Source organism: Miniopterus schreibersii, assembly GCF_964146895.1.
Source record: "Miniopterus schreibersii genome assembly, chromosome: 7".
In the NCBI taxonomy this organism is placed as follows: Eukaryota; Metazoa; Chordata; class Mammalia; order Chiroptera; family Miniopteridae; genus Miniopterus; species Miniopterus schreibersii.
The window spans coordinates 67504408-67528331 of record NC_138108.1 but is presented as its reverse complement, the minus strand read 5'-3'; the positions used below and the strand labels follow the sequence as shown (position 1 = coordinate 67528331).

General features: G+C 37.4%; 1 protein-coding gene across 1 annotated transcript in view; it reads left to right on the top strand.

Moving 5' to 3' along the window:
- THSD7B (thrombospondin type 1 domain containing 7B) overlaps positions 1-23924 on the top strand; it is a gene marked incomplete at its 5' end in the record, with an annotated part of 630914 nt that overhangs the window by 444267 nt on the left and 162723 nt on the right. The window contains one exon of the mRNA XM_081142191.1: positions 14710-14888. Within this exon, the coding sequence (XP_080998317.1) occupies positions 14710-14888 (179 nt within the window). The remainder of the gene's footprint in view (positions 1-14709; positions 14889-23924) is intronic.

Genomic DNA, 23924 nt, shown 5'->3' with positions numbered 1-23924 from the left:
TCACCCCTCAGCGTCCAGCCACTGGGAGACATGCTGATCCATTAATCAACTTTGTTTGTAACCACAAAAATCCATCTAGCTCCCTATAATTTTTTATGAGGGTGTGAGGAGAGAGTTTTTGTCAGATTACTTTCTGCCTATAACATCCTCTTTTTATCTCTACCACTCTAGGAAATGCGTGAGAAGTAAACTATGTCACTTTCTCAGGAATTGAGCTCAATGAGCCCATTTTGACGCCCATTGCCCACTTCTTTATCAAAATATTCACAGACTTTTGAATAGTATGTTCATGGATTTTGGGGTCAGAATTGGGCACTGCCATAGCTTTGTGATAATCTGCTATAGTTCTGTCCCCTCTGGCTAGGCCTGGCCACCCTGGGCAAAGGTAATATCTCAGTTGAAACCCGCACCAAGGTACACAGGTCCCAAAGAGAAAACAAGAGCGGGTAATTCCTTTCAGGTAGTGATGCTGCTCAGTGGGCAGACAGGGCAGTGTGGGGGTGTAGCTGCAGGATATGTTTCCTATACGGGTTTGACCTGTCTTTGCTTTACGGTGTTAATTTTCCATATTTTGTATGTGGTTCTACAGATAACAGTGGTTACAATTATTCTTTCGTTTCTATTCTATGACTTTTCTCCTTACAAGGACTCGGGCCTCCTCTACTCTTGATTCTAGGCTTGTGCTCAGTTTTATATTTTTTCCTGGCCATTTTTCCTACCTCCCCCTCACATGTTTTGTTGTTTCTCCTACTAGAACCTTATTGTTTGCCTCTAGGTCTATTATAATTCATAGCCTAAAAAAATGCAATTGCATTCGTCATTACTGTCTGTATTGCAACCACTCTACTTTCTATGCCCTTCTTGCTCTTCTTTGTCAAAAGGTTCTTCTGGTGAAAAAAACACACAGCTATTAATACCTTAATACCACCTATATTTCCCCCAAGTCCCTTAACCTCATACCTAAGACTATTAAGTCCCAGATTTCTCATCAGTTATATTCCTTCCCACTTATATCATCAGTATCAGCAGCAATCAGTTCATTTGATGCGTTTTAACAGTTTTTCTTGGATAGTGGAGTCATGCTTGGGGAGGGGGAGGGGCAGGATACTGGCTTTTTGAATATATGCTAGGGGGCTTTGCTTATGTTATTTTATAACATCTGTTTAATAGGAATAGAATGTTGGGCCCACACAGCTCAGTCTTGATATGGTATCACATTGGAAGAAATGAAAATATTTAAAATTTTGTCAAATTGTTAAGATGATCCAAAGGATCAGAACAATGCATCACGATGTAGGAAATATTACTCTTTTTCTTAGTGCTGTTCCACCAATGTCCACTGTAGGGCTTTGAGCAGGAGAGAAACCTGGAAGGTTGTCATAATAGTTTTCTGTGTCCTTATGTTTTATGTCTCAGGTTGAACAAAAGTGCTTTGTCATGTATGTCCTTGGGAGGTTTTCTCTGCAGAGTGCCCGAACTGATCTGTTATTAGGCCATTGAGCATTCCAAACAATGCGGACAACTGAAGGAGCCTCGCGTGGTTGGGACCCATTGCGGGTACCTGGGGAGCTAAGGAAGCAGAGCACCCCTTCCTCAGGAGGAGGCGCCCCGGCTCCTGGTTTGCCCTCTGTTTGCTGCCCCCCATGGCGTGATTCTGTTCTGGTGACAGCCTTTTGGTCTCCTGAGCCTTGCTTGGCAGCCTGTCCTTCCCTTTCCTCCCCTGTCTCTACCACTTTCCCAAACATTTAAAATTTCTGGAGGGAGGATCTGACTGAGTTGCTGCATGCTCTCATCTTTAGTCCATGCATATCCTTTTTGTATTTTTAATTCAGTTTCATAATGTTTCCTCTTACTCTGTATTCCCAATCCTATTAAGTTTCCTCATATTTCATTGAGAACTTTACAATCTCCTATGCACCTGTTTATATTAAAGTGTATGTATTCCAGAAGTAGAAATGTAAATAAATATATAAAGTATTTTGCTTGTGCTTTAATTTACATTTATAAGGTGGATCTATTTGGGGGTTTTTCATTTTTATTGGAGTATAATTGGCAATTAAAAGTTGTTTATATTTAAGGTGTACAAGTTGATAATTTGATGTATGTACACATTCTAAAATGATCACCACAACCAAGCTAGTTAAGGTATCCTTAACATCTCCATCACCTCACGTAGTTAGCATTTTGTGTGCATGTGTGTTAAGAACAATTAAAATCTACCTTGTTAACAATTTTAAGTATATACTATGGTGTGAACTATATTCTCCACGCTGTACAGTAGATCTCTAGAAGTTATTCATCTTGTACAACTGAAACTTTGTGCCCTTTGTACCAACATCTCCCCATTTCTCCACCAACTGCCTCTGGCAACCATCAATCCACTCTGTGATTCTAAGAATTCATCTACTTTAGATCCCACCTGTAAGTGAACTCATGCAGTATTTGTCTTTTTATATCTGGTTTATTTCACTTAGCATAATGTCCTCAAGTCCATCCATGTTGTTGCAAATGGCAAGATTTTTAAGGCTGAGTAATATTCCAGTGTGGGGGTGTGTGTGTGTGTGTTTCATAGTTTTTTAACCCATTTATCTATTGACAGACATTAAGGTGGTTTTCCTATCTTGGCTATTGTAAATAATGCTGCAATGGGAATGTAGATATATCTTTGAGATACTAATTTTATTTCCTTTGGTTATAACCCGTAGTGAGAATGCGTAAGGTACCAATTCTATTTTTAATTTTTTTCCTGATAAATTATGATAGTTAACATTTATTGAGTACTTACAATATGTTATACTTTTCTCCAATTGCTCTCTAATTCTCTAATAATGCATTCTATTCATCTATCAACAGGATGAGTTAGATATTTTCATTCCCATGTTATAAATAAGAAACAGAGAAGTTAGGAACTTGCATACACTTTTCCAACTAGGAATGCCAGAATACATTTCTCATTCTGTAATTTAGTTCTAGAATGTGTCTCTTAATATATTAACTGCCTCTGTTCTTTTATATGCGGACTAGTTTATCTTTTGGGGGGAACTGCATAGGATTCCATCTTTTACATATATTCACCATTTCATATTTCTTTTGCAGTAGTGATACATTATCCAGGTTTCATTATAGTCTTGGCCAGTCAACTAAGGATGTTGTAAATAATCCAATAATGGCAACTTGTGCTGCAGTCTGATCCCTAGGCAGCTAGTAAAATAGTATAAGTATAATTTAACAACAACAAAAAATATGCTAAGAACAAGATCATTAACCCAAAAAGGAGAAGTATACCAAGATATTAATAATTGGTAGCCTTTAAATGGTAAGAATGTTTTCTTCCAACACTTTCCCCTTTTTGCTTTTCATTTTCTACATATAGAACTGGAGTGTTGACAAGCCCTGAGATTTTGAACCTCAATGTGGAATCAAAGCCAGAGCCAAGTTTTTGGCTTTGTGGTCTCTATATTATGTTCCTGAATTTTCAATAATATAAATACAAATTGATTTAACCTGATAATTTCCAACAGCTGCAAAACAAAACATTTACATCCTAAAATAGCTTCCTTAGCACTATTTCAATTCTCTTGAATGATAAGACTTGAAGATTTTTATCTCATCTTTTTCAAGTCATCTTTTGGGACCTGGCAAAGATGAGTGCAATACATTTTAACTATAGATGGATTAATTCATTACTTTCCTGGATCAAAGCTATGTTTCAAATATACACAGGTATAGCCTCAACTTCCTAAGCTGATAATTGTAAAGCTAATTGTAAAGCTGATCCCTTTAAAGCTAAGTTGGTTGTGTAGGGCATGAAGTAAAACAAAGAAAACCATCTTCAGTGCTTCCTGAATTACATCTCCCCTTTGTGAAATTGTTACCACATGTTGAGCATTGTGAAGCTACAGAACTTCATGTATCCTTAATGCAGTGGAGAGAGATGGAAGTCCCTGTAAGTCATTTCAGAGAGCTTGGACTTTAAAACAGGATCAGGATAGAGACCACGGAAGGAGGGGCATGACTGGTTAGGGATCTGGGTTGGGGGGTAACAATAATTTTAATGTAAGTGGGGGTTTTTAGTGTCTTTTGACCTAATTCCTATCTTTAGTGGCCTTCAAGCTCCATTTATTTAATATTTTATATGTGCCTGCTCTAATTAGCATGGGACTATTAATTGCCATATACCAAAAGCTTATTATTACTTGCTCTATGTGTTTGATCAACAGACAAAAATTCACAGGAGTGCTCTACCCATCCCTGCATGCCACACAAGTTTTGGCCTTGAGGAGAAAGCATTATTCTTGAGAAGACTCAAGATGTTGGATCTTCTCCTCTATGGGGTTTCTCAATCTAGGATTGTCTTCCTCTCATCCCCGTCTCTTATGCTGAAGATGATGCTTTACCTTTTCTTTTAAAGAATATTCATAGTAGCAGCAATAGCTAATTTTGTGTTTCAGATCTTCTAATCTGCATAAAAAAAATTTTGAAATAGGTGTAATAATTACCTCCACTTTTCAGACAAAAATATCGAGGCTTGAAAACATTCAATGACACACAAACTAATACCACTAGTAATAAGTGTTCTGGTTGACTTTGAACTTAGGGCTTCCTCATTTCTAAGCACTTGCTGTTATCTGTCATGGCACCGTGCCTCTTTAATGGGAACAGCTTGCTTATTGAGTGCTTGCTGTATGGTCAGCTCTGTTTAGTGGTCTCATTTGATCCTCATAATAATCTTACATAATGGGTACTATTATTAAACCCTATTTTATCAATCAGACTTTGCAAGTGTTTTCTCTAAAGGTCCAGATAGTAAATATTTTAAACTTTGTGGGTCATACTATCTTTATCACAATTAGTCACCTCTGCCCTTGCTGTACAAGAGCCACCATAGATAATGCTTAAACCAATGGCTGTGGCTCTGTTCCAACAAAACTATATTTACAAAATCAGGCAGAGGTTGGATTTGAGCTGCAAGTCACAATTTACCAATCTTTGTTACGGATAATAAAATCGAAGCTTAGAGGATTTAGTCAGCTCTGGTTGAAGTGAGATACACAGGCCTAGGTGGGCTTGATATCAAAGGCCAGGTTCCCACCCATCTGTTATCCTGTTTTCCTTATCATTGTCTTCATTTTTCTCTTTAGTGGGTTGAATTAAGTTCCCCCAAAAGACATGTTTAAATCTTGACCCCCTAATACTTGTGAATGTCACCTTATTTGCAAATAGGATCTTTGCAAAAATAATGAAGTTAAGGAACTTGAGATGAGATCATTCTGGATTTAGAGTGGGTTCTAAACTCAATGACAGGCATCTTTATAAGAGAAAAAGAAGGATATTTGAGATACAGAGGCACAGGTGAAGAAAAGACTGAAACTGGACTTATGCTGCCACAAGCCAAGGGATGCTGGGAGCCACTAGAAACTGGAAGGGCAAGGAAGGGTTTTCTCCTATAAACTTTGGATCCTGGTCTCCAGAACTATAAGAGAATAAATTTTGGTTGTTTGAAGTCACCAACTTGGTGGTGATTTGTTATCACAGCCCTTGGGAACTAATAAACCCTCTTTTGTGTTTCTTTTTCTAGTGATATTTGTGGTTGCTCTTGAGACTTTTTCCTGGTAGAAAATGTTTTCTCTCTTTGTGAATTGAAATTCTCCATATCCACTGTTCCTTGACACTGTGAGTGTAATTAGGAGATTACTGACTTCCGATTTTCTTAAAAGAAAATAAGTATCTCACCCTTCCTTCAATTTCTTTTCCTTTAGCAGGTATATCATTAAATATCCATAAATAAAATCATAAGATATTTGTTTGACTACAGAAGGCAAGAGAAGCCTAAATGTAAGTCCTAGATTACCTGATGCACAATCCATTAGGAAAGAAATTTATCGGTAAGTGAAACAAATTCACCATTACCAGCACACAGTATAAATCAAGGCCAGGAGTCATATTTAATTTTACACCTTGGCGATATTTCAGAGGTTTTACTGTAACTTGCAAGGAGTTAATGTACTGTGAATTCATTCCAGTACATTGATTTCTGCATTAGCTCAGTGAAAGATGTAGTTCTTTGGCAAAAGCAAACTTTTGGAGGTAAATTTCCTTCATCATGTAATCCATAATTTAGAATTTATAATAACAGCTTGTTTTATTGTTCATGAATACAAATCATTGTCAGGATGCCCCAACATTCCAGCAAATAAAGAAAAAAAAGGAGTTTCATCTCTGAAGTGTGTTCCATGCAACCAAATCACTTTAAGAGCTTTGTTCTGTGCTACAGAGTTTGGAGGAGGTTGGCTCCGAATGCAGGATGCCTTCACCCACCTTGTTCTAGATAGCCATGCATTCTAGGTATTTTTGATGTCTCTTGTTTCCACCTTAGAATTACCTTTAAATGCTGGTGTTAGTAATATGCAGGATACTGATGGCAGTAGAACTTAATTCACCTAATGAAGTGTAAGCCTTAGGAATTCTCTCTTTCATGGGCATCTTTCAAGTAGAGGTTTCTAACTAGACCTTTCATAGATGCTTTCATGTGATGAGTGGGGTGACCCCTGACTGGTGACTTTCTGTATCTTCTACCTTTCCCTGCAGTACAAGCCCCACTGCCCCATCTGTTTTTATACTGGAATTATGAGCTATGTGTTTGCATTGCTTTAGTTGGGGGAGAAGTCCTTTAGAAACTTAGACTATCACTGTCAGGGGCAGTGGAGGACCGTAAAGGAATATTTCATCTGAAGAGGTCCCACTTACACAATTGGTGCCATGCTGGAATGAGGTCCCAGAGGTCCCCAGATCCTGCACATTTTCAAGAGAAGCCAGAAATCTTTATTTTCACATGAAATCCCCCAATAGTAAACTCTTGGTTTCAAAACAAATATACAGGATAGGGCAAAAGTAAGTTTATAGTTATGAGTATGCAAAACACAGTTTATTCTTGTATTATTAATTATTGTATTACTTTCCCTATGAACAACAGTAAACCTGCTTTTGTTCCACCCTCTATAAATAAACAAGAAAATAAAGCAGGTAGACAAAACATATATCCAATGCGGTGGCCCATATAACATCTGGATTTGGGCCAGAGCTTCCTTTGGGGCCTCCGAGGTGAAGGAAAAGGGGACAGACACTGTTTTCTAAGCTTGTGTATCTCTGAATCTTAGTGGATACTTAGAAGCATCTATCCTCTCATCAACCGGCCATTGCTCCTTGTTAGAATTAGTTGCATTAAACCCGTCTAAATAGTTGGAAAATGAAGTTGCTGTTTAAAGAGCTGGTTCACTGGCCATTCTGAAGATAGTAATTTTCCACTTAGACAGTATATTAGCCACGTGTACATGGCAGAGCTGGTTAATTGTAAGTAATATTCTATCATGTTTCATTATTTTCTTTAACAATATATGTAAATGCAAAATATAAAAATGTGCGAATGTAATATTTGTGTGTGTATATACATTATATATGTGTTTGTACGTATGTATACACAAAATATCATATTTAGTGACCCTGAAGCCTAAAGCCTAGCCATTAGTCACTTAACTTCCAAATTTTTCAATTATCTCTTAAGGCAGCTTATTCTCATGCTGTGTTTTTTCCATTCAATAGCAAACCTGAGTTAGTATCAGAATTCTTAATCAACTTTCTAAGCCCTCCAGCATGACATCCCATGTGGCACCGCCTGAACTAGCCAATTATATACACTTCCCAACCTCAGACTCCTATACAGAATATTTCTCTATGGACTTGTGAATATTTTAGGTTCATTCCCATCTTTTTAATTTAATTTGTGGTATCTCTCCTGCCTAGATTGCCATCTACATGTCCATTTTTCTTTTTAATTCTGCTATGCCTCAGAGGTTATTTATTTTAAGTTGGACTAAGATATATTAGAGTTGTGACTTGGGGACCTTAATATAGCAGTTGATTGGACATGGAATGTGTCAGAACAGATTGGGGACCTGAGTCCAGTTAAGGGGCCATGAAAATAAACCAGATGAGAGGAGATGAGTGCCTGGCCATGGCTGGTGGTGGAAGACTTGGAAAGACAGAGATGGACTCGAACAACAATTGCTTTACTGATCCAGTACAGAATCTCTCATCTTGTCAATGTTATCTTAGCCTTTAATTTGCATGTAAATGATCTGGAATGCAAATTGGCACCCAGATTTGATCATTAATACCCTATAATTTTTTTGCTAATGCATCTTTACAGAATTATATTCTCTATCAATCACTAGCACTACAAACAGGATAACGAAAAGACATTTTTACATATAGCTTTTAATAGTGCAAAATATTAGTATATCATTTATATATGAAAATTTCCACAAACTTCTACTTATTATATTTTTATCCTTACAGTATGAAAGGGAGATAAAGGCGTGTACTATTACATTTTTATTTTTACAGGAGGAAACTGAATTATTGGGATTTAAAATTGTATTCCAGATCACATAAGGTTAGACCTTGATTTATAATCCATTTTGCCAGTCCTTTTTTAAATAATAAATTACAAATTTTCCTGAAATATATATCCATAGACTGACTCAACTTCTGCAAAGTCACATTCTAATTTCATGAGGTTGCTGTTCAGACTGTGCTAACTGCTGATACAGCTTAACCTTATTTTTTCAGGGCATTATATATAGACTTTCAAAAAATTCTAAATATTCATTTTATAGGGCTTTTTATTTCATTTTCTGTAGATGTACTTTACTACGCCAAGGTTGATCCATAAACTATGCAATAGGTTAGGGTGTAGTACCAAATGTAACAGACAATGTCAGAATCTTAGTGGTTGAATGTCACTAAGATCACTCACTATCCATGTCCATCTTTTATCAAAATTGGTTGACTGGGGGCTCTGTTTAACTCCAGGACCTAGCCAGTGGAGCAGCCACTATCTGAAACACATCTAGTTCCCTGGCATAGGGAAAGAGAGAGTGTGGCAAATTACACTAGGGCTCTTAAACTGTTCACCTAAAAGGAACATGTTCACTTCTCATATTTCATTGGCTAAAGCAAATTATAAGATTATACCTGACTTCAAGAGGCCAGGAGGTACACTTATACTATGTGCCTAGGAGTAAAACCTAAAATATTTGGGGGGAAAGCACAAATGCAAGGCATACTCTGATATCAGCTTTCTGAACTTTTAAAACAATATAGAGAATGTTTGGTATAATTTAAGATTTTCTCAGGGCAAGAGATGTAATGAGAGGACTTCATACAGGCTCTTGTAGCCATAGTTCCAAGAATTACTCGGTAATATTGGCTTGTAAACAATCTGTATATCTTTGTAATGTTCCAGTTGGCAAGTTTATTATGTGGTTAAAGTCACTTTAATTTTAACAGCACTTATTTGCAGTGATGATAGAAACCACATAGTCCATACAGCCCTAACTGAACAGTTCAGATTGTTCTCTGTCTAGTGTTCCATTTGTCCCTAATATCCTCAGTGTCTTCTAAGAGAAAAACATCTTTCTTATCTATCTGGAGAAACCTGGCATAGGATTGTTAATGCTGAAACTCTGTCTATATAAACAACTGGAGATGCTATCTTGATGAATTTGCCTGGATAATCTAATTTTAAAAATTGGTCATATGATTTCGTTGACGGATTAAATTTACACTGATAATTTAGTTATAGCAAGTGAACCAGGTCTAGCAATTAGTAAAAAACCTGTTTCTAGCACAAATCATGTCAATAAATATTTTCACAGGAATCGAAGCCAGAATCCATTTATATTACCACAAACTGTCATATAATTTGTATATATTATTTGTATTATATAATTTAGGTGGTTGATTATGTACCTTTTTTTTTCATCAATAAGACTAATCTCTTCACCCTGGTCAGTGTGGATCAGTTGGGTGAGTCCTGTCCTGTGCACCAGGAGGTAGCCGGTTCGATTCCCAGTCAGGGCACAGGCCCAGGTTGCAGGCTCCATCTCCAGCAGGGGCGTGCAGGAGGCAGCTGATCAGTGTTTCTCCCTTTGATGTTTCTCTCCTGTTCTCTCTCTCCCTTCCTCTCTCTCTAAAACCAATAAAAACTTTTTTTTGTTTTTAAAGCCTGATCTCTTCCAAAATAGGAATTTAAGAGCAGGGGTTGATTTTCTACCCTTGTCACTCCAGCACCAAAACGAACATTCTGGGACTATAATAATGCTTTTTTCCTACTTGATCGTGAACTTGGGTATCACAGTCAAGCCTGGGTTCAAGTTCCCTTTCTATTTCTGACCAGTCAAGTGAAGCTTTTGGCATAGATGACCTTGAAACTACATCTAAAATAAAGTGCACCAATAAAATATACTTTTGATTATTAACACAAGTGGTTTACACTTAGATGATTTTTTTTTCTGGTAAATGTAATAAAATTTAATAAATATTCTGTGGAATATATTTTGAGTTTTAAGAAATCTAGGAAAACATTTTTTGTCAATATAATTATTTGAATTTTATGTAACTTCTAAATCAGCAGTATTTCAGGTGTCTGATTGGGTTTGGGGTCCAAACAAGATATTTATTTGCAGTATCATAACCATCATTTTATACAGCTTAACATTGGCAAGTCTATGCTGAGTAGGTTTTATATATTCATTAAAGACTATTTTTCTACTAGTAAGTGGTATATTCAAAATATTTCTTTTAATAACTCAAAATTTAAAAAATAAGAGATAAGTTAGGTGCTTTCCAACTCTCTCCTCTCAGGTTTCACAGAGTCCTAAAGGAGCTTGGAAGCATCTTTGAAAGGATGTAACTGCTTAGCTATATAAACTGTGCTGCTATGAACATTGGGGTGCATAGGGGGTGGAGGGGGAGAGAGTAACCAAAGACTTTATATGAATATATGCACAACCCAAGGACACGGACAATGGTGGGGAGAGGGACTGGGGAGGGGGAAGGAACGGGGGGGAAAGGGTCATTGGGGAGAAAAAGGGACATCTGTAATACTTTAAACAAAAATAAAAATTATTTAAAAAAAAAGAAAAAAAAAAGAAAAAGAAAGGATGTAACTGCTGTTCATGGGCAGTATTCTCAGGCCAAAATATAAATTCACCAAAGCAAACTGGCAGCCTTATTGAGGTGCTTCTACAATTCCATGCACTAATGGACTGAGATTTTTAAATAAATGTCCAATACTGTCAGCTTTCCCTTGAATACAATGACAAAATATTGATCTAATTTCTAAATTGTCTTGCTAAGCAAATATATAATTTAAACTACTCTCATTTTAGTCATCAGATGCTTTTTAGTGTGGTACATTACTAGATAAATACTAAAATGTATAAGTTAAAACAGTAAATCTTCAAATATTGAGGAATGAAAACATCATTATTTTAACTCACGAGTTTCTCCCAGATCTTCACTTTGAAGTGGGGGAGAGACAATCAGCATCGTCTTCCTCTTTTCCCTGTCTTATTTTTGGTACTGTGCTTTCATTATTCTAGCAAAGTGCCAATAAATAGGACATGCACTGTCTATTACTTTACACAGTAGGGAAATATAAGTAAATTAATCTAGGTTATTTCCTCAGGCTATGAATATCATCAATATTTTCTTCTTTCTAATCCTTCAGAACAAGCTCTTATAGAGGAAAAAATATGTTAGTACTTGAGTGATGCAGGAAAAATATGCACAGCAGGTAATATCCTGGGAAGTTGTTTTATCAGTACATCTGTAATACTCTCAACTATATATATATATATATATATACACACACACACACACACATATATATGTATATGTATGTATATGTATATATATGTATATATCTGTGTGTGTGTGTGTAAATACCCAAAGCGACACCTGAAAAAGGAAAGAATTTTAAAATGATTAACCCTGGAAAGTAGGGTTATTCAGGAGACTGATGTTTTTTATTACTTTTTATTTCTATTTGTGTTTCCCAATTGTAATAAAAATAATTTGATAGGGGGAAAAAAAGACTGTCTTATACATAGAGCTGTGATTTTACATATGTCCACTATACTAATTCTAAGAGCAATGTTGGGGGGTTAGCAATGAAGATTGAAAAGTCATTCCAGGTCTCTGGGCTTCAGCCTGAATGGGTAGGTCATTAAATAAACTCCTCCCATTATAACATAGAGACACTAATCATAGATCTTACTTAGTTCATCTTTATTCATAATAACAGATGCTTTCTGAGTATGTGCTATGGGTAATGTATATGGTTTACAAAAATCACAGTGTTAGGTGTATACTCTATTGATAATTCTGTAATAAATACTTCATATCTAACTTCATATGCATATAGATAACTAAAATAGAACATGAAAACCTCCCCAGGCTAAGTAATATGGTCCAAGCAATGTATTCTGCATATGAATTGTAGTGTAAAGTATTTTTGGTAGAAAAACTGCTTTTATAGCAATTGGATTTAGATTTATGAATGTTGTCAGAGAAGCTATTCTGTGATGTATTTTATGTGAGCTTTTAAAACCTTAGTGAAGATTCCATAGTCAGGAATTTGAATTCTCATTTGGTAGGTTAACCTTGTAGATAGCCACATTTGATCATACTTTGTTGCCACAAGTTGCAAGTATTAAGTAGGTGGGTAAAACTAATCCTTTCAATTATGAGATAGGCATAAGAATATCCAATTATTAAAGGTTTTCACTAAGGGCTTTCCTTTGGGGTATACTCTCACATGAGTATAACTTTCCTGAAAAATAAATGTTACTGTTGCTTAGTCTTGTTGAATTTCAAAACTATTTTATACTCACTGAATTGATGATTTTGACTTTTATAGAGATCCTCTGGGCTTATGTCTTATCAGGAGAAAAATAAATAAAACAGTGTATTAGAGGCTCTTTAATTAAAATCCCTCAATATGCAAATATAGATAAAAATAAAAATGAACTAGGAAGGCTAAAGTGGCTAGAGAAAGAAGTTTTGCAAGAGGAAAGGCATACATATTATTGGAGAAGGTGGAGGAGTCTGTGGACAGATTTCAAGACACAGGAGAGGGAAGGCAGGAGCAAAACCAGTCAGGGATGTGGTTCTCTGCCTTGACTGCATGTTAGACAACCCTGGAGACCTTTGAAAACTGCCAATGCCTAGCTCCATCTCTGGCCAAATTGGTCTTTAGTGTATCCTGGGCAATCGGACTATATTTTACACAGTCAAGTTGAAAACCCTTGTGTAGAGCCTCTAGTAAAGAATCTTATAGATTTTGCAAACTAGCTGGCACTTCATTTTCAAGGCAATGGAGAATCAGCAAAAGTTTTAAAAGTAGTAATGTAAATCATGTATTTTTATCTCTTTTAGATTATTTTTAAATTTATATTTCATTACAGTTGATATAGCTTTAGAAGAGTAATTTTTTTCCTCAAGGTGACTAATATTAAAAGAGAATGGTTAGAAAAAAGGGAGATTAGTGAAGAGAATATTGCAGTATTCCAGGCCAGAAACAATAAGGTCTTGAACCAGAGACTGGCAGAAGAATTGTAGAGTTGGGGCAAATCTGGGAGGTTTTTGCATGCGAATGTATTATAGCTTTGAATGTATGTGTAAAATAATGGAGGAAGGTCTAAGACGACTTTGAGATTTTTTTATTTTGGATAATCTGTTAGTTTTCTGTTGCTGCGTCACACACTACTACAGACTTGCTCAAAACATTTATTATCTCAGTTCCCAAGGGTCAGCAATACAGGTGTGCCTTCTCTAGATTCTCTGCTTAAGAGTCCGACCAGGCTACAATCAATATGAGTGCCAAGGCTGAGGTCTCAGCAGAGGCTTGACTGGGGAAAGCTCCCCTTCCAAGCTCCTTTGGAATTACTGGCAGAACTCATATCCATGCACCTGTAGGGAGGGCCGAGGCCCCTGTTTTCTTGCTGGCTGACAGCCAGGGCCTGCCCTCAGGTCCTAGAGGCTGTTCTCGGTCTCCCTCTCTGTGGCCACTCCATAAGCATTTAGACATGTTGAATTTGGGGGTAGTTGGGCATCCAATTGCAGTGGATGGGTAGGTGGTATAGAATTCAGTAGAGAGATAAGAATTGGGCATATTTATTTGATAGTGATCATCTGAAGTGCTAGTTAAATAATGAGATTATCTAGGACAATATCATAACAAGAACTGGACTAAGGACAAGAGCAGGACCAACTAAAGCTAGAACATCTGCATCAGTATTTCAACCCATACCTGCTGATTCCAGCCCAGTATCTCATTAAACTTTTGCCCACGCCTCTACTTTCTTCTTTCAACAATACCCTGTTCTCCCTCATTTGTGGAGTCCTCCCCCCCACTCCACATCACAGTACCCAAGAGTGAGAATAAAGAGCTTTCTTATTGAAAGGCGTGCAGATAACAGACACCAAGAGAGAGTGACTCTATCATGCTCCCTGTCTCCAGATGGAATTATAGGACTGGGGGACCCAATGCCCAGTGGGAGGAGAGGGTATCGTTAGCCCTGAACTGCGTCATTTCTTCTTATTAGAAAGCAGGACTAAGTGTGTATTTTCCCTCCATCCCAGATTTGTCCATGAAATAAGCAGATGGCACACATTTAGATTGCAGGTGTAATCATATGTACCTGTCCCTGAGAACTTTTGTCTGTTTATTCGAGTAGAAAACTGTCGAAGTCCCTGTGGCTGTAATTTTGAGCAATCTGGGCTGTAATAACGGAACAGAAAGGGAATTTGATCCATACATTTCGATCTGACCTTCCTTCCTTCTCTTGAATCTTTATCTTTCAGGTTATATTCAAGAAGAATGTGCCATCCCCTGCCCATTTGATTGCAAGTTAAGTGATTGGTCCAGCTGGGGGTCTTGCAGTTCATCTTGCGGGATTGGAGTGAGAGTTCGATCCAAGTGGCTCAAAGAAAAACCTTACAATGGAGGTCGCCCATGCCCCAAACTGGATCTCAAGAATCAGGTAAAGTGTACGGAGCAGCAAATACAAAGCTTAAAGAATTATCCTCTTTATTATTTCCTATTGAAATTGAAGCCATTATCTTGTTACAAGCAGATCATAAAAGGTTATCACAAGTTCAGAAGAAGGGTTCAACGAGCAGAAATTAATACAATACAATTAGTAATGGAAGCCTCGGCCACTCCTAGGTAATGTTTAGTTCAACTTGGTATTATGCACAGTAATAATGTTTACAAAAATTCGATCCAACTGATTTTAAATAATCTTGAAGTGTAATTTGATTATTTGTGATATTAAACACACACACACACACACACACACACTAATGTTGGGAGAATGTCAGTTAATGTATGTCCATAAATATAATTTCTGGTCTCCTCATATACTCCAAAAATGATGTTCTCTTTTGCCTTCACCTAACTCTTATTCTAATTTTTGTGCTGGTGATTCTCAGTCTTGCTGGTGTTTCCACAGCTCTTTATGCCTCTTCTGTTTCCCAAAACGTCAAAGCAGTTTTCATAAATGGAACCCTGAAGGATACCCTTCCATATAGATGTCTAGTCACAGTGCCATCCTAAGCAAAGTTGATTTGAGTATTTCAGTTTATTTTACCCATATAACAGAGTCTAAGATTTAGTTAAACATTATAATAAAGAACTAAATTTTCTCCCACAATTGCATACTAATTACTAGATTAGAGCTGATATATATGTATTTTAATCTAGTTGAATAGGTGAGGAACAAGATGATAGTTAAAATTTCTTTATTCTCAAAGAGGCGAAGTGTCTTTTGTGGGTATGTAGAGCCTTGAAAGCCCAGAACTGCTTTTAACAGAATAGCTACCAGGCTTGTATTACTAATTCTAGTATATTAATTTCTGTCAGCTTAACCCCATTTTGATTAGACTTTCTGTACAGGTTGTTTAATGGAGGGGAAATCCATGCATCTATTTTTAATTAATTTGAATAGTGTGTCTAGTACTACTTGGATTTTGATATCATTTGTCAATTCAAGACCAATATCTCTAGCTATTTTTTTTCTAAGTTTTGACAAAAGGCACATAACTCATTGAAAATGAAAACTTATCATTCCACACAGGTACTTAAGTTCGAAGACAGGGCAGAATGTGATGCGTCTTGTATTTTAAGGTTATGTGATAAAATAATGGCCCAGGTTTTTTCCTCAAAGAAGATGTAAACCTTTTGGGGAAAACAAGGCAGAGGATCATACAATCAATATAAAGTTTGCAAAAAAGCTCCAAAATACTGCAGTTTGGTGAAGGGAAGAATAATGAAGGTATTCGATTAATGAAAATAGGAGAGAGATAGTCAAGACATAGATAATCTGAGGAGATAAGCCTTCAGTACAAGGAATAACAGGTTTATGGTCACAAGGAAGACTTTCAAGAAAATACTCTATTTTCTAGGCATTTTAAAATGGTAAAACTACTAAGAATTTATAGTTATAAATAAAGGATGTAATTCTTTTCTCTTTTTCTAAAGCATCAATGAAATCCAAGTCTTTATAACACTGGTATTAAATACTATTTTTAGTATGTTAATTTTATGAACTAGGAAATTATCAAAGGAATAAAAGGATTATTTGAGCACAGATTTTTTAAGACAATATTTTCAGTACACAAAGGCAAATGTGTAGAAATGTGTCTATCAAATTGAAAGTATGAATGAGGTAAATGTACTTGTAAGCCTGTTGTGACTTATAGGAAACTTGTTCTAAACATTTCATTGATATATAAGACTGTATTCTTAAGGAGTAGTTTAAACTAAAATTAACCCCAAGTTCAATAACAATTTAGATAAACTCTATAAATTAAAATTAAGGTCGGGTGGGCCTGCCTGCAGGAGACCTTTCTGTGAAGTTCCAGAAAGGCATTATAGCATCCCAAAGACGTTTGTTGGTTGTGATGCTCAGAAATTAATCCTGACATTTAATGGTCAGCAATTGAATCTAGAATGGTCTGTATTCTAATATAAAGAGGTTTCCAATATCTAGCATGTGTATGGCTTAATTAAACTTGACGCTGAAAACTTCACCCCAGTCCATATTTTGTGTTTTTACATAAGTTAATTGATCACAGCAATACGTTATAAGCACTCCCTTCCACTTGTAAGTATGTGACTGGCAAGGGAAGATACTAGTGTGAAAAATCCTAAATTTCAAAGAAACCTCCTCAGAGCAGTTTCTTTTCTAAAGCAAGCACATACATACCTGTAGGTATATTTGTGGAAAGCTCTCCAGTGACTTCATTACATATTTGCTCTTATATATAGTATAACCCCCTGTGTGTATGTTGTATTCCATATAGAATTATTTTGAAGTTATTCACATTTTCTTAATTCATCTGAAAATAAATGGGGTTGCCAGGAACTTTCATTATTTAGGAAATATCTCTGAGCTTCTATTATTTATGGTGATTCTTCTTTAGAATCACCACTATTTGTTTTGCTAAAGCTGAAAATATGGTCCAGTTAGAGGTGCAACCACTTGAGGCTCTTTTGTAAAGTTCAGTTTTACTACTGGCTTTAGGATATTTGTCTTCTTTCCAATTGGTTTTAGGCTCAGATTTATTTTCCTATTTATGGAACCGTATGAATACTCTATCATCCATTCGCCCGTAAGAGCTGAAAAAAATGTAACCGAATTAATCAGTAAAAGAGGCACATATCTTTAGGACCTGTGCATGAGGAAAATTCAGTATGTGTCAGATTGAGCCTAACAAACTGTTCATAAAAAATATTAAACTTGGTCTTGTGTATGGATTGCCTATTATGCATATGCTTCCTCTGTTCTCTTTAGGTCTTTTTGAGGGCAAGGGCTGTCTTTCTACTCCTGTAATGCATTCAAGCCCCTAGTGGATTGTCAGATTCTATTCATCGGATGCTTTATTTGAAAAGAAGCCTTCTGTCTGGATTAGTGGGTAGACAGTTTCATAGAAAGCCAAAATATGTTAGAACTCTGGTCTCTTGTGTTGTGGTTTTTCATTCAAATTCTCAAAAACATGAGCTCTTCTAGAGAAAAGAAATAAGAACCTCCAAATTGTTATTGCCCAGAGTCTTTCAAGACTTACCTGGGAAATCCTAAGTGTTTGGATCCCCACTGAAATTTAACTCAGTGATAGAAATGGAAAGGTTATTATTACGTAGCGCACACAAGCTCATAAACTGTTCTGAATCCGTTAGTGAAATCAATATTTATAATCTCTCATAAACAGCCTCCCTTTTAAACCGAAACCTATCAGCATGATAGCTCTTTCTCTGGAAGTGCCAAAATGACAGCAATACTGGAGTAGCTTTCTGCTAAGTATATTTGTGATGCTAAATAGCTCCAGCAAGCAGTTTCCGCAAGCTCTTATCTAAGTGGAAAACTTCTAAGGAGTTTAATGGATTATCAGATCCATTGTTGATGTCCTTGACGCTACTGTGCATAATAAAATATATAACGCATTTTAATTTGTTTCTGCCTGTAATGCATCACGTGGATTTAAGTGCACTTGTGCTATATATTCGTGTGATTTTTTTTCTTTTGGAATTCTGCTTAACAGAAGATTCAATATGGGGACATTAAAGCTTCATTGAACTTACATTTCCCTTTACGAGTTCCTCACACCATTGAAGGCAAGAGAGTTCCAGGAAATGATACTGTGTTTATCTCTTGCAAATCTTGTTTTCAGTGTGTTTGAATAAAAATTTTAGACTGAGATTCATTACCTATACTTTTACAAATGCATGCTATCCATTTAAATACACGTTTGACAGAAGTTTTCTTCTGCTCGCAACAGACTGAGAGGATACAAATTAAGTATGTGTGATCTCTAGAAGCAATTGGTATTTTAAAGGTGTGCCTACTCCCCAAAGGGAAGTGGTCTACATTTGGAAATGATGCATTATAGTGTTCATAGCAGGACAATCATGTTTTAAAGAATACTTTTTTCCTCAAATCTATACAGTTATATTTTAGCGTGAACACTTTTTCCTTAGAAGGCAGCTTTGGGGTGAGAAAGGGTTTCTACAGAGAGAGTTTTTGCTCATGTTAGTATTGCTGCATTAGTTATAAGCAGCATGCTAGGATCTAGAAGTAGGATAACTGTCATTCTTTCTGGATGTGTACCTACCCAGGAAACTATGGCGACACTTAAGGTTTAATTCAATTTAACCAGTTTCAGCCTCTTTGCAACTAGCCAGACTTGCACGCACTCTAACCGAATCCAAATCACTCCTGGCACAGTCCTGATGGCTTTGGATTTAGGGCTTTGGCAGGAGCCCCAGACTGATGGAGCAAGGAGCCTCCTTGAGCATCTGTATGGAAGCAGCCCGAGCTTGGCCGTGATTAAGTGCATTCGGGTTACTGCTCTTGCAGGGGTCGGGGTGGGGCCTGGTGGTTTCACCTTTGGTTTAAGTATGAAATATCATATGTCATAGAATTAAGGGATGCAGAGTGATTTATTCTCAGGGTTATTTAAGATGATATAATAGAGGCACATACCCCTAACACATTTTACCTTTCCTCGGCATAGCAATTATTATCCCGGAGCCCAGGGACACTCCCCCCATCTCAGAGGCAGCAGGAACGGCTCCTAAGGGCTGCTGTTCTTCCATTTGTAGCCTCTGTCCTGTCTGCCAGCTCCGGCTCCCCTCTCAGGTTGTGACATTGTGCTAATTGAGCTGAGTTGAGCTCAGAGGAGAGGCAATTTTTCTTTTTTGTTCTTGCCCTGTCACCATCTCTAAGAAAAATTGTTTTTTCTCCTCAAGAGATTGCTCTCCCCGACATTTGCGTTCACACACACCCTGTTCTTGATCATTCCAAAGGAATACCCCTCAGGCTTGTTAAAATATTTTGAAACTTCCATCATTTTTCTTGAGAACTACCAAAGTCATTCATGATTAGCAGTTTTCCTGTACTGCTCGTCCACTCTGTCTTGCATTTTATTGGGTTTTTGTGTTTTTTAAATAGAGGATATTGCTACTCTTCATGCATTAAAACTCACTTTTAGTTGTTATTCAAGATATTCTATGCCCTTCTAGAATGTTCTGTACTAGACAGGCTTGGCAAATGTACAAATGCAGGGATTTTAGAATTGGCTGGACTGGGGATGGCAGTAAAATTGTGGAGCAGGCACATTTTTTCACGTTTTGTCTGGAATTCTCTCAACGTGCTCCCATATCTCATATTTTCCTGAGGCCGTGGACTCTTGAACTCCTGAAATAGTATTTTAGAAAGCACGGGCTTAGCAGAAAATCACATCTGTGTTTGCGGTTTTGAAAAACTGTCTTCTTCATCAAGTACTTCAAGTAGAAATTCTCAAGTACTTTTCTGGAGAAAATACTGGCAGAACCTGCTTTTCATATCTTTTCTGAACCATCCTGTCACTTAAACTTTCAACACAGAATGGAAATGTCCCTCCTTCTTTATTTCCTTGAAAGAATATGGATCTGACGAACCACAAGCATTTGGTTATACTAAGGGTTTTTTTTTTTTCTTTTTTGTTTTTTGTCTTTTTAAATTCTCACACCAGGATATGTTTTTATTGATTTTAGACAGAGGAAGGGAGAGAGAGAAACATTGATGTGAGAGAAAAATGTCAATTGGTTTTCTCCTGTACCCACCCTGACCAGGGATCGAACCCGCAACCTCTTGGTAGGTGTACAGAGCAGTGCTCCAACCAACTGGGCCACCCAGCCGGGCCTGAGCATTCTTGTTAGAAAATTAGATGGTGAACTGATGGGAGTACAGCACTTTCTTAAAAAAATAGCTTGCTTAAGACCTATTTAAAAGTTAGGTTCTAAGTAAGGTTTTAATTGAGATATAATTAACATGTAACATTACATAAGTTGAAGATGTACAGTGTGGTAATAGATGCATTTATATTTTACAGTGCGATTCCCACCATAACATTATTTAACACATCTCTCAGGTCACATGCCATTTCCTTTTTTGTGGTGAGAACAACTGAGATCTAGTCTCTTAGCCACTTTGAAATTTATAATATATATCATTGACTGTAATCACCATACTGTGCATAGAGCGCCACGACTGATTTATCTACAAGTTGCAAATCTGCACCTTTTAGATTTTCAAGCTTGTTCCCTATATTAAATTACCAGGAAGCAAATTACCTAAATCCTGGCTAGATCCTTTGATAGATCCCTGCAGAAAAGCATTTGTTGAATCATGATATATATTTTCTACATGCCTTAAGAGTCAAGATAAAAATAGTCTCTCTGAGAAACTTGTCGAAATCTTTTGAAATCCGCAGTTTATTTTTTCAAAACCTTTACTGATCAGAAGTAGAGAAAAACCACTGTGGGTTGGGGGAAACTGGGTATAAAAAGAATTTTCCAGGCCCCTGCTCTGGAACTGTGGTCAGTACAGTTACAATGGATCCAGGAATGTGTATTTGTTAGCAGAATTTGTCTTTGCTGGTTCTTCTGATTAGGCAAGTTGGAGAACACTGGGCGAATGAAGATTTTTGGTACTGAGGCTACTATTTCTGCTGAGTTTAGCTCTGGAAAAGATTTTCTCTTCAGTTGACTTAGCCTGCCCTTTCCAATCTAAACAATGGACACAACCAGTTGCCACTCAAAGTAAATCTGGGAAGACCTATTTTACAGAAGAGGAATCTAAGGCTTAGAGGGGTAAGATTACATGCTCAACGTCACCCACTGATGATTATAAAGGTTAAGAGTCGATCAGGTCTGAGGTCAGATGCTGCGCTACCATCTGCTGGCTGTGGGAACGTGAGAAAATTAATCTGAGTCTCAGTCTTATAATCTGTCAAATGGGCATAACAATGGCAACTAGCTCATAAGATCATTGTATTAATATAAAATGAAAAGAAATATAAATTTCCTCTCATTGGTTGGCATATAGTAAGTGCTTGATAAATGTTTAGGTAGGATTATATTTCCTTGGTCTCTAACATAATTTGGTTCAAATTCAGTTGGCTTTCACCTATACCACATTGCCTTATAGGGCTAAATTGTGCAGATTGCTTCTCTTATTACACTGATCTACTGAGACTATTTTTTAAAGTATGGAACGCTTCACGATTTTGCGTGTCAGCCTTCTGCAGGGGCCATGCTTATCTCTACATCACTCCGGTTTTAGTACGTGTGCTGCCGAAGAGAGCACTCTCCTGAAACATTTATAACTCTGCTTGCAGGCATAGTAAAGGCTGCTGGGTCTGCTGCTGCTGTGGGAAGTCTGTTTTGTTTTATTTCTAAACAACTTATTCGGCATTGCAATTTTTCTAGTGGCAAAAAGGGATATAACGTTTTACATATTTATGACTAATTTCCTATGAATGCGTGATTCTTTGGATCTTTATATAAATGATTTTATTAAGGAGCATAACCAAAAGTTACACAAATCATTATGGGTAGAGCCCTATGAATTTTCACAAAGTGAACCTTCCCATCTAGTTACCACCCATGTCAAGAAATAACAGTCATTCCTCAGTATCCATGGAGGATTTGTTCTAAGACCTCCCTGGGATACCAAAATTCATGGATGCTCAAATCCCATATGTAAAATTGTGTAGTATTTGGCTATAACCTATGTACGTCCTTTTATGTACGTTAAATCATCTCTAGATTACTTACACCTAATACAATGTAAATGCTATGTAAATAGTTGATATACTCTAGTTTTTAGGGAATAATGTCAAGAAAAATGTCCGTACATCAGTACAGATTCAAGCATCCTAGGCCTAACTACACAGGACACGTCAGCAGCAGCCGAACTTTCCCCCGAATGTGTTTGATCCGTGGTAGTTCGGTGGACCTGGGAGCGTGGCCCCTGTGGTGTGGAGAGCACACTGTGCATCATCAGTACCGCAGGTGCCCCCTCCGTGCCCGCCCCCTGCGCTGCCACTTCCCCCCACCAGGTAGAACTGCTTTTCAGACTTCTAACTGAATTAGTTTAAGCGTCCAAAAAACTTCACGTAAATGGATTCTGCACTTTGTACTCCTTTGTGTCTGCCTGTTTGTCTCCTCAGCTTGTTTGTGAAATTAATTCATGTTGTGATATGTAGCAATGTGTTGTCCATTTTTATTGCTTTGTGTTATGTCCTTGTGTGCATCCTGTTCTTTGTTGTGTATGCCACACTTGATCCGTTTCTGATGTGATGGGTGGCCCTTTGACTTCTCCCAGTTTGGGCTGTTACCAGCAGCACAGCTATGACCATTCCCTACCTGCCTTTGGTGCTCAGATGTGTGCATTTCTCTTGGGTACATACCTGGGAGGAGAATCTCTAGCTTATAGGCTCGGCATATATTCCGCTTCAGTAGCTGAATATATTTGGCATTTCATTTTAAATTGTAAATTATTACAGGTCTTCCTAAACACAGATAGTATATAATTCTAGATAATGACTTGACGTTTGACCTGCCTGACACTATGAAAAGGGGTGTGAAAGCCATATGGAGGCACTTCTTACGTCACCCACGCAGTGACTGCCAGGTACTCCCGAGCCATGTCTGCTTCCAGAGAGAACAAATCCGAGCACTACCTACCTCACTGCTGGCCTCCGCTCACCTCTCTCCTAATCAGCCGTCATAACCGTCATCTCCGTGATCTCCTCCTCTCCCCTCCTCTCCCCTCCCCTCCTCTCCCCTCCCCTCCTCCCACCCACCCCCACTCTATTTCTCTCAGAGCAGGCTCAGTGAACTTTCCAAGTCACAAAGCTGTTCATACTTAAAGTCTCTCATAGATCTCAAGCTACCTTTGAGATAAAATGCATAATATAGTTTATAAGAGATTTCATGACCTGGTTCCAACCACATTTCTTTAAGCTCAGAGTCAGCAAGGCCCTCAGGCTAGGGAAGCTGCTGCTGAGCCAGGAGGAAAGAGCCCCCTCTGTCTATCTCCTTACCAGCTCTCATACAGGCTTTCTCATAAAGAATTACAATTTCACATTCTCAGGATGATCATATCAATCAATCAATCGATGCCCAACTTGGTGTCTTTTAATAGAAATTGCCTTTCAACTTACAATTCACCAAACATTCTTTAATGAGATAT